The sequence below is a fragment of the Protomyctophum bolini genome (genome assembly GCF_963924005.1).
Source record: "Protomyctophum bolini genome assembly, chromosome: 4".
Taxonomy (NCBI): Eukaryota; Metazoa; Chordata; class Actinopteri; order Myctophiformes; family Myctophidae; genus Protomyctophum; species Protomyctophum bolini.
Genome location: NC_137865.1, coordinates 43,383,467 through 43,400,045, shown reverse-complemented (window position 1 = coordinate 43,400,045; position 16,579 = coordinate 43,383,467). Strand labels below are relative to the sequence as shown.

Below are 16,579 nucleotides of genomic sequence, written 5' to 3'. Positions count from 1 at the left end.
GACTCGGTTCCACAGATAAATAATGTGAAAATAGTAGATCTCAGCTATATTTTTCATTCACATCATCTTTACACTCTTTTCTTTCTTTTTTAGGTATTAAAAAGGTCTTAAACGTCCTTAAATTGGCACTTCACTTCACTGTCATCTGGGCCCATGCCATGGGGAGTTTTGGGGACCTCCCCAAAATGATGTGGGGACCTCCCTTGGCGTCCCGACCCACAGGTAGAGAACCACTAACTAACTAATTATGGTCAGTTTGTAGCTGTCATCAAGATTAAAAGCTGCCTACAGAATTAAAAGTTCATTTATAAATAACTACATAAGTTAAAAGTTCATAATGTTTTTTGTTTCATGTCAATTTCATGTTTCTTTGTGTTTTCTACTTTGTGTTCAATGTGTTTTGAGGTGATTTATGTTTGATTGATTGACTAAAGTCACTTTAACCTCTGAGCAGTGGAAGCCTGATCTGCTGATTGAGCAAGGGTGGTTTGGATCACTCATAATTAGCAGAGCAGGGCAGAGCCAGTTCATTCAGAGAGAGAGCTGTTTTCCAGTTCATGATATCAGAGTCAATTGTAGCCTACTGATACTGAGAAGTTTTCCCCCGTTTATTCCCCCCAAAGTGGATGCGGCCAATGAGGTTTATTTGTTACATTTGTGTTTGTTTATTGTAACCTGTGTTGTTCTTCATTATTGTTCTCTATGAGAATATTGTACTGAATGTATATTGTCTTTTATGTTTTTATTCAGTTCTCACGGCATTTAGCATACGCTAAATAAATGTCTGTACAACAAAGAACGCCTTGTGACGTATCTATCTACCGGAGGGGGCTACACAGTTGGTCACACAACAGTTTGGTCCCCCAGCTATTTGGAACTTTACGAGCTTCACCATGTTTTGTCCCCCTATTTGGAACTTTACGAGTTTCACCATGAACAACACGCACTGGTTTCATACCAGGCAGATTCACTGGTGCCATCTAGTGGCCAACTCTTGAGTTCACAAAGTGGTTCAAGTGCTTATGTGCTTTGTGTGTAAATCGCTCTCAAGTCTTAATCGAGAGCGATTTACATTTAAGCAAGAACAAAACATGGCAATACAAAACAATACATGCTCTATATAGTCAACTAGAGTTCAAACAGTCCAATTATCTCAGTGGAAGCACACTAGCCCAGAATATATAATATATTGGAAGTGAGCTGCGATGAAGAAGTGAGCAAATTAAATTAGGCTTTAGTAAGAGTGTGGCGACACCTTGGCTTAGACTAGAGCAGGGGTCTGCAATCTTTTTCACATTAAGTGCCATGTTTTCATTTTCGTGATAGTCAGTGTGCCATAATTATGACACCACATCAAAAATGTAATATTCCCAACTGATTTTGATTGTCCATAGGATACACATAACAACCTTAGAAGTATTTTCTTTCACATCAGGATCACATTCATTAGCCTCTGTGTAGTTCATCACTGTCTTCCCTGTAAGTTGTGGAATGCACTTCCCATGGCAGTCAGAACTGCAGCATCACTCCCAATCTTCCGCCGTAGTCTGAAAACCCACCTTTTCAGACTCCATCATGGCCCATAGCACTTACCCTACCCCCTTAGATAGCACCTCTGTAGACTTAGATAGCATTTGAAACAGATTTATAGCATGTTATGTAGACGGCACTAGAATTTCATTGTATGTAGTCATAGCACGCCATAGTACATATGTATAGCATAGTAGTATATATGTATAGTTTATATGTATAGTTTCATTATATAGATATTCCACTGTTACTTTCTTAGCTTACGCATGTTTCATGATAAATGCTTTTATGTGATGTACTGTATTCCCATGCTTTTGTTCTTGCTTAATGTAAGTCGCTCTGGATTAAGAGCGTCTGCTAAATGCCTAAATTGTAAATTGTAAGTTCCATTCAATATTATAAAATCAGTAGAGATGAGCAGGAGAATGTAGAGGCTGGCAGACAGGAGGACAAGCACCGATGCACGCAGCTAGCGGCTCAGGGAAGTATAGGCTTTGAACCCCACAAACCTGTCTTTGTATTGGTGAGCAAAGAAATGTGTTCTTTTTATTTTTGCAGCAGTCGAGTGGTGACAGTCGCCTGTGAAGCATGGGCAGGAAGTTGAAAGTCCCATAGCATTAAGGAGACATCCTAACACTACGATGACCAAAGCTACCGTCTATCCGTGTCACTGTTATTGTTTGAGGGGCGCTAGCCCCTAGCTCCTATATACAGCTTTGGCCCCACTCGTGCCGTCATTCATCCATTGTATGCACAATTATTTATGCAATGTTGCTGGCTGCCACAAATTCTATATTACCACCAGTCCAGTAAGACGTGCTGAGAGCGAGAAGTGCACACATCAGCCTGGGTGACAGCAGATTGCTGGGCTGGCGCTTTGGCATGGGGGGTCAGATCAACATATGAAATTACTTCTGTAGGCTACTAGCTACCCCCATCTAATAGGCACCTGGCTTGATGCAGGTTTTTCTCCTTCTTTTACATTTAATTTGTATATAGGCATACAGTATAAGTGTGAGAGACGGAAGATGTGAGCCAGAGGATCTGACTCCGGGGGAGAGGACAACTTCAGGTACAGTATGAGCATTTTTCATCTTACAAAGGGAGATAAGGAGGAGTGACTCTGCAGTTCTGACTGCAGTGTGAAGGTCATGCTGTCATTGAGGTGGCAGAATGGATAAGAGTGATGGAGAGATGTCCAGATGTTCACAGGGGGGAGGGGGGGGGTACTGTAGAGCGGGGGGGGGCGGGGGGTGTACTGTAGAGCAAAATGACACTCATTAGCCTGCAGACTCTCATTTGAAAATATATGCCAAGGAGGACCCCCCCATAAGAGAAGATTTTTGCGACCCTAGACGTGATTTTCAACCATTTCAAGGACCCCCAGTTTGACCTGAATTAGGCTATGGTCCCCTATTCATGGCATTTTTATCTCTGGGACCCCAACGTATATTGCAAAATCAAAGTTAATTTAACTCTGAGAGTGTACAAATGGAACCAAATGGACTCTCAGAGTTACAGACCCATATAAGGCTCCATTTGATTCCTATAACTATCATTTAGCTGGGGACCCCCTGGGACTGCCTCAAGGACCCCTAGGGGTCCCCGGACCCCACTTTGGGAACCACTGCTGTAGTCCAGAATTCAAAATGAACTTGAGTAAAAGTACAAAAGTATTGGCATCAACATGTACTTAAAGTAGCCTACGGTCTACCAAAAGTATACCGGTACTCATTATGTAGAATGTCCCATTTTAAGTTTCAAATGTATACAAATATTTTGAAAATAGCAGATCTACAATATAATGAGCTTATATATCGTCTATTTTCAAATGGCCCAAATATATTATACAGCTGAAGTGGTTAATGTATATTTTGTCAAACCAAAATGTACAAAGTAACTATACTAAAGTTTTCATAAAATATAGTGGAGTAAAAGTATAATATTTGAATCCAAGATATAGTGGAGTAGAACTAAGTAAAAGTATTGGAAATACTCAAGTAAAGTACAAAAACAACAGTGAAAATAGCCGGTCTATACAAGCACATAATTCATCACATATAGGATCATGTCAGCTTGTTGTAGATTTGCTATTTTGCACAATCTTTGAAAATGTATTTCTTTACTATTTCAGAAAATGTGCGAAAAGGTTTTGAATGTAGTATATTCATTTATTTTTTGCCTTTTTTTAATGAAATGTTAATAATTAGGGTTATTTAGTGGCGACCCATGAGAAACGGGTCCATGAGCCAAAATGGGTCACGGCCCTATGTTTGGGAAACATTGGTGCATTGGAGGTTTCTCATCTTTGGACATCCACTAGTCTGTCTCTTTCTCATAGTTTTTGTTCCTGAATGAGAAGCCATGCATGCTCGCTTGACAAAATGTAATGAAGCAACCCCCCTGCAAAGAACTGATTACATTTCTTTGCACTGCATGGGTCACTTCAATTAAATTCTTTGCACATTTTTGTCCTTTGGGGGCCCTTTTAATTGCCCAGTTTTTTTTGTCTTTTTTTGGAAGAATGTATCTGAAAAACGACTGGCTAGAAGCTAGATTGCCATGGAAGTTTCTGTGCAACTTTATGTGCCACACCTTCTGGGGTCCCGTGAAAAAGGTGATTTTGATGACCCCGTCGCCTTTCTTCCGGCATCATCCTTAGACCAAAATTGCATACAAGATATCTCAAAAGCTAATTGGCAAATTGCCACAAAACTTGCATGAATGCATTCATGCTGCCTAGACGATTAACCCTAAGAATTTGTTGAGTCTTTAGTCATCCTGATGTCACTATGTCAAACTTTGTAAACATGATATCTAATTATCTATAGGCAGGTTGCAGATCCCCTATAGCTAATATAGGGTATAATATATATTTTGTTTTTGTTTTCATATATTATATGGAACCTGCCTCAACTCAACTAATTAAGCTTATCTAATCTCACAAGCCGTGGATTTTGTGTGAGTGTCCGACTGTCTGTGTTCCCACAGTTTCCTCCACACTGGACAAAATATCACTCATGGCTCTGGCCTTTGAACAGGCTACTTTTCCCCCTTTGAATTTGCTTGTGCACTTTTAATAAACCGTCCATCATTGACCCAGCTCTGGCCACTCTGCAGGGAGCACATGCCTGCATTCACATCCAGCTACTGTCCATGGCCAGTGTGATCCTAAATAGGATTTAGCTGTAAACTTTACCTTCTTCGGTATTGTTCTATTATCTTCAATATGATCAGCAATGGACGCTTATGGCGTTCCCTGGGTCACAAGTCTGCACACAACATGCATAATATAATATGTAAACAAGGTCAAACAAAGGGCTTGGTATCAGCACTTTACTTGTACTGTACTGTCAGATGTACAGTATGGTGGACTGCAGAGATGAAGCCCCCTTTTGGACGCAAGTTTATCTTTCACACAGGGCCGACTCAACAAACTAAACAAAGTTAACATTTGTTTAGGCCTCTGCAATCGGTTTGAAGCCCCCTCTATATGTAGGCGTATTAAAAAATATACACAATAACATTTGTTTAGGGCTCTGCAATCGGTTTGAAGCCCCCTCTATATGTACTGTATATAGAAAAATAAAATATACACCTTACACAAGTGATGTCAACATAATGTGTATAGGGATGTCTTCATCTCAGTAGGGTTACCGTTTACCAATGAATTGATACAGAGTAACCAACCAAGGAAATATTTTGTTTATAGTTGTATAGTAAGGTTCATTTATGTAATATGTAATATCTTGCGTGTGTTTATTTATTGTGATCTGTTGAAATATCCATCCTTTATATCTATACTTTTACATTGCATTGATACTTTTACTCAAGTTAAACATGTGAGTACTTTTTCCACCATGCACTGACCATGAACCATAAACAAAATTATGTCACTGTTCCAGTGACTTTGGACACAGGATCTTGGCATAAGGCCAAACTGTCCATCGATCAACGACTTTCCAGGAAATAAAACGTCACGTAATAAATGACTGTACTGTAAATACCTGGACATATTTAAAGTTTGTGATGAATGGACTTTTCGGTCAATGACAGCCAATCGACAATACGAGACTATATGAAATATGAATGAGCGGTGATGAGTCAAAGTAAACTTTGAGCTCATGTGCATCAATACGTGATCAATCTCATCTAGTCATGAGCCACCATCTTTCTTTATTTCTTTCTTTCTTTCCTGAACATTTAGGTTATAACTCTGGTTATATACAGTAGCTGAGGTTATACACATATCCGCTGGGATAAAAAAAGAAGAAGAAAAGAAACATGCATGCGTGTGTGTGTGGAAAACACACTAGTTTGTTGGTGTCGGTCAAAGTGCACGATTTTGTAATTTTGTGTCTGTGGTCAGAGTTCTAGCTGTGGCTGGAATGGGAGGTTAATAAATCAATATTAAGATTAGAGTAGTTTGCTGAGTTGTGGTGGCGAGCTAGTGTGTGTGTGTGTGTGTGTGTGTGTGTGTGTGTGTGTGTGTGTGTGTGTGTGTGTGTGTGTTTTGTGTTGCAGTGGTTCCAGGGGGTCCCCGGCTAAATGACCCTTATGGGTCTATAACTCTGAGAGTGTACAAATGGAACCAATTTGATTCCATTAACATAGATTTTACAATATAAAAAATTTTACATTGATTTTACAATATAAATTGGGGGTCCCAGAGATAGAAATGCCATTAAATGGGGGTCCGTAGACTAATGCATGTCAAACTGGGGGTCCTTGAAATCACTGCTGGAGCCGTAAGAATCTTCTCTTATGGCATATATTTTCAAATGGGGGCTAATTACTGTCAATTTGGGGGTCCTTGACATGAAAAGGTTTGGGAACCACTGTCCTATTGGACGTAGGATGAGATGAGATGCATCAGCCCCACCGGGCCGAGCCTGTGTGAACAGCTGCAAGGATTGTTGTCTAAACTAGGGTGAAGAGCACACCAGGCTGTTAGGGCCTGTGGTGATGATTTCTATAATAAACTTTGTGTTATTCCTTCAACCTGAGTGGAATTTCTCCCCCCATAACATAATTTCCTGCGGCATATTAGCATCATGTCCATGATGGGGAGTACAAGTTGTACCAGAGCCATAGAGTAAGACAGAGTTAGGACAACTCCGTTCACTTCATGGGACCAGGCCACTTCTATGAGCTCGCACGAGTACATGCGAACCACGTGACCAGGCTGTTTTCTGCCCCCTCAATGTCGTAACTCTGTCTTACTCTATGACTGCTAGATGTACTTTCAAGCCGCCTCACGCTAGACAGGAGATACCGGTAGGCTGCACTCCTACCCTGTAGGGCCATACGGCTACTAAAGTATAGGCCTAATAAAGTTAAGGCACTAAAAGACAATAGGAAATCTTCAAAAAGCAAAGTGACCAGACGGCCAGTATATATGGAAGCTCATGCCCTGCTTCACAGTTCGCAAAAATGCTATAATTAAAAAGTATTTGAATAGGCCTAGTCACTGAAGCATTCAGTGTCATGTGGGCTTGTTCGTGTGTGTGTGTGTGTGCGTGCGTGCGTGCGTGCCTGCCTGCCTGCCTGCCTGTGTGCCTGCTTGAGTGCGTGTTTATTTGTGTGTGTGTGTGTGTGTGTGTGTGTGTGTGTGTGTGTGTGTGTGTGTGTGTGTATGCACTGTTGAAGGGGAGGTGCTTGGGGGACATAATGGGGAAAACAAGGTATTTCTCCTGATGAACAGTGCATTCCTCTCTATCTTCCCTGCAGGAACAGCGGTCAGGATGAGAACAGCACAGACCATTGTTTACCTGCTTACTTCTTTCACCACTATAGCCTGGGGAGCACCAGGTAAGAAATAGGCTACTTTTGGGTCTGTTCTTTTTTTGTGTGTGGTTTGTCTTTTTCCTTTTTGGTTTATTTTTCAGTATGTCTCCTATAAAAAAAAAGATTGAGAAAGTGATATGATAATGTGTACATTGTCAATAATTAAATAAATAAAAGACTTGCGCGACCCCATAGACTCCAATGCATTCCATAAACTTCCGGTTGTCCCCATTCAATAGAAGTCTATGTAGAAGAGCCTGGTCCCATGAAGTGATCCGAGTTGTCAAAATATTCTGAACAAATGAACACTGCACCTGCATTTGGATGCTTTGAAGCCACAGTCGAAAGGGACAATTGTTTACCGAGTGGGCAATGGTAATTTCTGCTCTACACCTCACACAAAAGCTGATGAAAAACTATTTGAGTAGTGTGACAGTAGGCAGCCGTGTACTGTACCTCACAAACAATGTGTGCAGCATACTGCAACCCGTGACATTCTCATTTCATACAGGACACATATTGCATCATAAAATAAATATTTAGAGTTTCAGCACATTACTAGACAGTATAGGCTATACTGTGTACACATACTGACTGATGTTTGCTGTTGTTGAGTGAAATCCAATCAGGCAAAGATTTTATTCATGTCTGCTCGCAGATCAGTTGGTTTGTCAAGACAGAAATATTATGCTGATGGTGTGAGTGCATGTAGTAGCATGTAGTACGGTAGCACCATAGGTAAACATTTACTGGAATGATTACCAGGGTGGTCTATTCCACCATTGCTATCTTAAAAAAGCCAAGAATAAAAAGCAATTAGTGATTCAATGGTTTAGTTTTTATTTATTTATTGTTTTGTTTCTTGTTCTTGTTTCTTTTTGCAGCAGGGACTGACAGCCCCGTGGTATCTCTGAAGAATGGCAGAGTTGGAGGAGAATATTCCACAGTGAAAGGAACTGAGAGGAGAGTGAAACAGTACCTGGGCATACCCTTCGCCCAGCCCCCCGTGGGGCCTCTCCGCCTCGCAGACCCTGTGGCCGAAGAGCCGTGGAAGGGGGAGAGGGATGGCACACTGCAGCCCCCCATGTGAGACTGTTTGACCACTGTTTCCTCAAAAGACAAAAGTATAAACTGACTAGACCATATAATAGCCAACCTCTCTTGTATTTCATGGCATTTCTTCTCTCTCTGTCTCTCTCTCACCGTGTCTTTCTCTCTCTCTCTCAATAATATGTCTCCTAGGTGTATCCAGGATCTAGATATTGCTCTGCAGGTCTCTCAGATCATGTCCATTGATTACAGCCCACCAAGGGTTTCAGAAGACTGCCTGTATCTGAACGTATACAGTCCAGCAGAGGCAACAGCAGAAGACAAGCTACCTGTATGTTTCTGCACTTATACATTTTATAATATCACTCATTACAGACGCTCTTAATCCAGAGCGATTTACAATAAGCAATCTAACACAAGGTACACCAAATGCATCGAAATAGTCATCTAGGATTCTAAGATCATAAGTAAACTATATATCATCTGTCAATACCAGATCAATAATAAACATACATCTATGACTATAGACTAGAAGATGTCAATGTATTCTTTCATTGCAATAATCTTGTCTGGTCTTGTCCTCTCAAATCAATACGATGTGTGCATTGGTATGTCATAATGTCAACTCTGAACCCTGGTGTGTGCTCTGTTGTTGTTGATGAGGTCATGGTGTGGATCCATGGAGGGGGCTTGACCATGGGTGCGGCATCTCAGTATGACGGCGCTCCATTGGCCGCTTACCACAACATGGTGGTGGTTCTCATCCAATATCGCCTTGGAATTCTGGGATTTTTTAGGTATGTGTATGTGCAAACATATATGTTTATGTTCTCCTAGGATTTAGGTTTTTTGAAGTTTACTGGTGTATAGAAAAGTACAACAGTATAGAATTATTAGAAGAACACAAAGAAAAATAATATATGCTGTAATCAATGGCTATAAGAAGTGGAACTTGCAGCATACTGCCTTAGTGCCTTATATACAATAACAACTATGAAGGTTAAAGGACCTAGCTTCATTTAATTGCTTCTAAATACTCATTATAAGATGCTACCATTATTTTATGCCTACTCTGTCTGTGTCTCAGAGGAGGGTTGTGGATAGTTCCGAAACCTGTAAATAAACTCATCAAAGGTACAGCTTACATCACATTGGGAGTAGTTTGTTCATAGAACAGGAGTTATTTCATTTAAGTGTTCTATTGTTTTAAGGCATCTGAACATTTATTTTATTTTGTAGATGCATGATCATTTTTTGAACACAGGCTTACTTCCAACGTGACAATCTGAATCACTCGCAACACCCAACACACTGCCGGAGGGCCTGCATGTGGTGTCAATGCTCTTCTCACTCAAAATGATTCAAGAATCACAGCTAGTTGTTTCATAAGCAGAAGTTTGTCATTTGTTTATTTCTGTTAAAAGCACTGGAGATGAACACGCTCGGGGTAACTGGGGTTTCCTGGACCAAATAGCAGCACTTGTTTGGGTCAAGGAGAATATCGAGATGTTTGGAGGAGACCCACAATCAGTCACCATAACCGGGGAGTCTGCGGGAGCCATCAGCGCATCCATGCTGGTAAAGCAAACCATTAAAACCCATTTAGGCCTGACGTCGAAATAAAAAAGAAGTCTTCTGAAAGAATATATATTCAAAGATTTGTGCCACATTTTCACGATTTCTCAAAAATAGCAGACCTACAAGCTTCTATGAGCTTGTAGATCTGCTATTTTTCAATAGCTAAAGTATAACATAATGCTTAGTTAAAACACCAAAAGGGGTTCCCGTCCAGAATGGGTTAAGGCATTGTATGACAAAAATACAATCCGGGTGTTCTCAATTTACATTCTGTAATATTGGCCCAAGTGAACGTTGGAATTGCCGTGTGAAGACATAAAGATATCACAATAAAAAATGTTTCTCAAACTCAACTTTATTAGGATCTTCAAGATTCAAGATGTTTATTGTCACACAGATGTACAAGTACATGCATTGTGAAACATTTAGGTTGGGTCTACAATACAATACACATAAATAAAATCAGTAAATAAATAACGATACTATCTAGCATATATGCCTATGTATGTCAACTTAAATGGCTGTTATGTGATTTACATTTGTGTTTACATTTTTTACTTTTGCTCCAAACCAAAATATGGTTATGAATCATCATGTTTTATTTGTTATTATTCCTAATCTGTCATATAGGCTATTCATAATGTTGTCATGACAGCATGATATTTAAATATGATCCATATTCTTTTCTTTCCAACAGACCCTGTCTCCACAAGCCAAGGGATTGTTTCACAAGGCTATTTTTCAAAGTGGAGTAGCAACACTTGGGACTTACACAACAAACAATCCTTTGGCGCAAGCCCAGGTATTATATCGCTGGTAAAGGTAGTGTGAATTAACGCGAAACAATTAAATAAAATTGAACTATTTTGGAAACGTAAAATGACTTTGAAACCATCCTTCTAAATAGCAAATATAAGATGCAACACAATTTATTAATGCAGTACTTTTGACTTCACTGAACATGCCTTTCTACTTCTAAAATGAAGATGAAGATGTGTGTCTGTGCACTCCTTTCATACCTTCCACACCCAGATTAAGATGTGTTCGTCTGTGCACTCCTTTCCTGTCATACCTTCCACACCCAGATTATTGGCAACCTGACTGAATGTGACTACAGTACCACAGAGGAACTGGTCAGATGTATGAGAGGGAAGAGTCAAGATGAGCTAGTCAATGCAACCAAAAAGGTGGGTGTTTCCCCAACTCATATTGTTTTTCCAACTTCAGCCACAAGATGGCAGGCTAAGAACATCCTTAACCATTGAATTTAAATTACCAATACCTGAACTAGTGTTGTAGGCTAGTAAGGCTACACTATTTTATCAGTGGTGGAAAGTAACTAGGTACATTTAGCTACTCAAGGACTGTACATGAGTAAGGTACTTTTTCTTTAGTGGGGTATTTCCAATTCCCAATACTTTTACTTCTACTCCACTACATATCGGATTCAAATATTGTACTTTTACTCCACTACATTTATTTGAAAACAGTTAATGGTATATTTTGATTATTATTACCACAAAACATACATTAATCACTTCGGACATTTTGAAAATTGCCGATCTACAAACTTACGAAAATCTACATACTTACGCCTTTTAAATTTAAATTTTTATTTTTATACATTTGGAAACATTCTGCATAATGAGTACTTTTACTTTTGGTACTTTAAGTACATTTTGTTGCCAATACTTTTGTACTTTTACTCAAGTAACATTAGAATTCCGATACAGGTCTGGTATTTTTGAAAAACGTGAAAATATTTATTTCAGAAAACTGGTCAGGCCTAAATGGGTTAATGAGGTTGGCCATTGTGTTCAGATGAAGGTCTATCTGGGAGCAGCAGTGGACGGCGTGTTTCTGACAGAATCTGCTGAGGAACTCCTGAAGAAGAAGGAGGTGGTGACGGTCCCTGTCATGATGGGTGTGACCGACCATGAGTTTGGATGGATCTTGCCTCAGGTGTGAAGCTCTCAGATCGATCATTTGTGGTGCAAATATCTAGACAATACATAATACGACGAGTTATTTCTTTCTCAGTTAAGTTGCCCATGTATTACATCATGTAACTCATTAAATACCCCATGATGTAGGGCATTTGATTTTACAGGACCAAAAGAAAAGACCCAAATACGGTACCGTATCATACAATTTTGGGGTCCTGTGATGTTCCTTATGCCACAAAAGTAATAAGACTATAAGGAATTTTTAACACATACGAATGAGCAGTGTGTTTTTCCCCACAACAGTAACTTCACTGTTGAGATGCTTGTAATAATCCCACCCAGAGAGTTTTAGAGGATTGCTCATCCGAAATGCCAGTTGATGATTTTGTTTTAATTTCCCCTGTTTCTCTTCATTTTAGACTTTTGCCCCACCTGGCTGGCAGGACGGTATGAGCAGAGACTCGGTGCTAGCAGTCATGAACCTTTTCAACCCTGCTGGGGTGAGTGCCATGGATGTTTACGTGGATGAAAATAAGTACAATAAATCTTATGACAACCACAGAATAAACCTGATTACAACTAGAAAGGTGCAATTAATGGAAACTGCATGTGTGGCTGCACTGACGCGAGTCGCGAGGAATCGACCGGGAACTATAAAATCCGTCTTACCATTTATATTATATGTTGTGATGTAATATGAAGTGACAACAGCATGATCAAAAGTTCACTTCTGTCGTGCAAAAAGCGGGTTTACTTTGTTGGCAAAAAAACCCTGACCGAGAACAATAGTGTTAGTGTGTTGCCTATAGCAACCACGCTAATTTATCAAGACATTTGGGGGAAATCACAATTTCATTCACCACCACTCTGTTAAAGTGTGAAAAAAGTTATCCTCTTTTTACAGGCCCCTGCTGTTAACACCATGATAGCAGATGAATACCTGAAAGATGCCAAGACTCCAGAAGACATCAGAGATGGCTTCACTGAGCTAATCGGAGACATGCTGATGGTTCTACCTGTAGTCAAAGCAGCTGGCTACCACAGAGGTCAGTTCCCTCTTGTCAGAAGGCCCTATATGGGTATGTCATTCATTCCACATGAAAATTGACAAAAATTGTCTAAAACTGAAAAAAGGTAAATGGAAAAAAAGCTTGTAGATCTTCTAATTTTGAGGGGTGCTAGCCAATCCAATGTCTGGCTTTCTTTCAGACATGACGTGGCAGCCAATTCTACGAATGTTTGTCCTAGTCGAATATCCTCATACTCTCCCAGATCCGATAATATGAATGGAAGTGAGAGTCTTCGTTACAGTGCCCCTCACTTCACACGAAGGCATGAATCTGAAATCTGTTGAAAAGGATCTGCTTTGTTCTATTGTGTCCATCTCATTAGATGCCGGTGCACCAGTGTACTTGTATGAGTTTGTACACCGTCCCGAGATGCACAAGTTGACAAGACCCAGTTTTGTGAGGGCAGACCATGCTGATGATGTTGGGTTCATGTTTGGGGCGTGTTTTTGGAATGGCCATATCAAAATCATAGGTAGGTCATCAGTGTAAGGTTCCTGTGACTTCAATATAATGTTCTGTTATTGTATCACCATAATAATATTATTGCTCGCCATAATAAGTGCTGAATTACTGTGGCTATGTTTTTGCTCTGTGCTGTATACCCCAGTTTGGAGAAATAATAATTATCCAGAATTACATGTAACATGAATAGAAAAGGACATTCTGGAAAATATTGTTTTTGTAGCCTCATGACTATATTTGCCAAATATAGGCCAAATCATTATTGATGTCTCTCAGTGGTTTCTAATGTGTGTACCATTTTAGGCACAGTCACCAAGGACGAAGATGAGCTATGTAAAACTATGATGGCATACTGGGCCAACTTTGCACGGACTGGGTGAGTGTACAGTAGGCTCTGAGAGGTGCAGTACCAACAGGAACACCGCATTGTGAGCTACAGTATCTGATATACCTGGTTGACAGATTGATTAGTGCATCCATCCATCCATCCACCCATCCATCCATCCATCCATCTTCAACCGCTTATCTGTAGTCGGGTCGCGGGGGCAACAGCTCCACCAGAGTGCTCCAGACTTCCCTCTCCAGAGCAACATTAGTGACTTCCTCCTGGGGGATTCCGAGACGTTCCAAGGCCAGTGAGTCGATGTGTTTCCTCCAACTGCGCCTTGGTCTGCCCCGGGGTCTCCTCCCAGTGGGACTGGATGATTAGTGCAATCATTGAATTTACTATGAGGGCTGATTCGCTTGCCTGGTCAGTTACTGGAGAGGCTGCCAAACATATAACAGCATTCATTTGGTTCAGTTCAGTTTTCTTGCAATACATTACCGACCGTAGCGGTATCTGTAATCATGATTTCAATTATAATGTTCATAATTATACGGCAGTAGCTTATAGTACAGATAATTGACACATTGATAATTGCCACTTTGTTTTTGTTTTTCAATTGTAGAGGGTATTCGTGTGACATCATCATCATACACGGAAGTTAACGCCCACTGAGTGGCAAAAAACTACTTTCTGGCCTTGACAGTCCACACATTCAAACAGAAAAGTCCTATTTGATTGCATTAAATTACTTTAAACAATGTTAAATTAACTTTGCCACTCACTTTGCCACTCGATTTGCCACTTGATCTGCCATTCACTTTATACAAGCGCATACCCTCTATTGTTACCACACAATTATACATTTCAATACCTTGTTGATTAGTTAAATCTATATCTTCAGCTCTCCAAATGGTCCCGGGCTGGTGCAGTGGCCACTGTACGATGATCAGAAGCATGAGTACATGGAACTGGGGCTGACGCAGACGGTTCGACAGAACCTGAAGAAGGACCGGGTCCATTTTGCTACAGTCACCCTCCCTGAGAGGATGAGAAGCTTGTATGCAGCAGCAACCAAAGCTGGGAAGTGATCACATGACGGCTGCGATGTTAGGTCAACAGCATGATCCCGTGAAAGAGTTTTTGTTGTCCCCCTTGCTGTACGTAATAGCTGGTAATGTTGAAAAGGTGCTGTGTGTATAGGCTGAGTGATATTTTCTGGTTGCTCTCTGTATTCAGACAATCATTGCTAGAGTGTTTGTTCAATGACAGTGGTATATATATGCAGTGCCTCCCCAGCTCTTTAATACACAGAAAATACATTTTCAGGTGGGTTAGGTTGCTAATTTCATCTAATGCAGGAGTCAGGAGAGTACCTATTTATCAGATTCCTTTTTATAGTGTCAAATGTGTCTGCTACTCTGCTCATTCCTTTATGTCATCACTTACATGTTCACTTGTTTATTTTGTATCACGTACTGTATGAGTTCACTCTATTGATTGTAATCTATTGATTGCATGTGATGAGGAGAGTGTGGAAATCAGATATTGGGAGAAAACCTTAAGAGACGGCTGTTCATAGTATGCTGTATGGGGCCGACTCTAGACATGGACCCTCACAGTACAACAGGAAAAAGCCCTGGATGGCCGTCTACACAAGAATGCTACGAATGGCACTAGGTGTCACATGGACGATGGACCGCATCAGAAATGTGGACCTCTATGGGGACCTACAACGGGTCACGGACAAAGTCAGAGAGAGAAGGATGAGGCTGGCAGTGGCAGGGCACTGCGTCAGGCACACAGAACTTGAGGCAAGTAAATTGACTCTAAATTGACTCTTGCCCTGGGGAGTCTTTCCCCAGGGCAAAGCCAGCAGGGGAAAGAAGCCTATACCACCTATGTAGACGTACTGCGGCTTGACAGCTCAGCTAATAACACTGCAGTCAGAGCTCAAGAAGCTGATGTTAGATAGGAAATTGTGGAAGGCAGCAATCCAGGAATCACGAGTTGGTGACCTCACTCTCACAGTAACTAGCTATTGATTGTATAAAAAATGGTATCCTGTCCTGAAAATGCATTTTCTGTTTGCCAAAGAGCATGAGAGACAGGGAAACCCCTGTTGCAGAACAAGCACTCTATATTAGCAATGATTGCAATTGATTCATCATTTTATAGAGATATTTTACACATATTTTAACATGGTTTTTAAAACAATAGATAACTTACTAGTACATGCTATATCCATGTGGCTAGTGTTTATTCTTAGAGGGACTGTTATTTGGTTCCAGCCCAGAATCATAGTCCCAGATGGCAAGCACACGCACGCACGCACGCACGCACACAACCACGACCGTGGCTTTAGTCCAATTAGTCTTGAAATAGTTACATTTTTATAGATGTCTCTTCTAAATAATTTAGATGATTCGTTGCTTTTGGTCAATTCTTGTATAATAATAATAATACACTGCAAAAAATATTGTTAGTTGTCTGTGTGTCTTTCTTGGACATTTTCGTTTGGAGTGTGTGTGTGTGTGTGTGTGTGTGTGTGTGTGTGTGTGTGTGTGTGTGTGTGTGTGTGTGTGTGTGTGTGTGTGTGTGTGTGTGCGCGCGTGCGTGCTTTTTGCAAATTCATTATTTTCAATTCATGCTTTAGTGTATAGTGTTTAATCCACAGGTCAATTAAGCATAATAGCTAATGACTATTGACTATATGGTTCCGATTTGTTCTAAATAGCTTGATTGATTGATTGATTGATTGATTGATTGATTGATTTATTGATTGAATAGTATGCAAGGACAGGCACATGCAGGGTAGTACAGTAGGCCTA

General features: G+C 40.4%; 1 protein-coding gene across 1 annotated transcript; it reads left to right on the top strand.

Moving 5' to 3' along the window:
• Positions 1-7,263: 7,263 nt before the first annotated feature.
• ces3 (carboxylesterase 3) lies at positions 7,264-14,839 on the top strand (the record flags this gene model as incomplete). Its single annotated transcript, XM_080762246.1, has 13 exons — positions 7,264-7,341; positions 8,202-8,403; positions 8,560-8,698; positions 9,031-9,164; positions 9,792-9,945; positions 10,643-10,747; positions 11,031-11,132; positions 11,767-11,907; positions 12,311-12,391; positions 12,796-12,937; positions 13,284-13,433; positions 13,727-13,799; positions 14,653-14,839. The coding sequence occupies exons 1-13, from the start codon at positions 7,275-7,277 to the stop codon at positions 14,837-14,839; spliced, it is 1,677 nt and encodes a 558-aa protein (XP_080618372.1). The 5' UTR covers positions 7,264-7,274.
• Between the last annotated feature and the right edge of the window lie 1,740 nt (positions 14,840-16,579).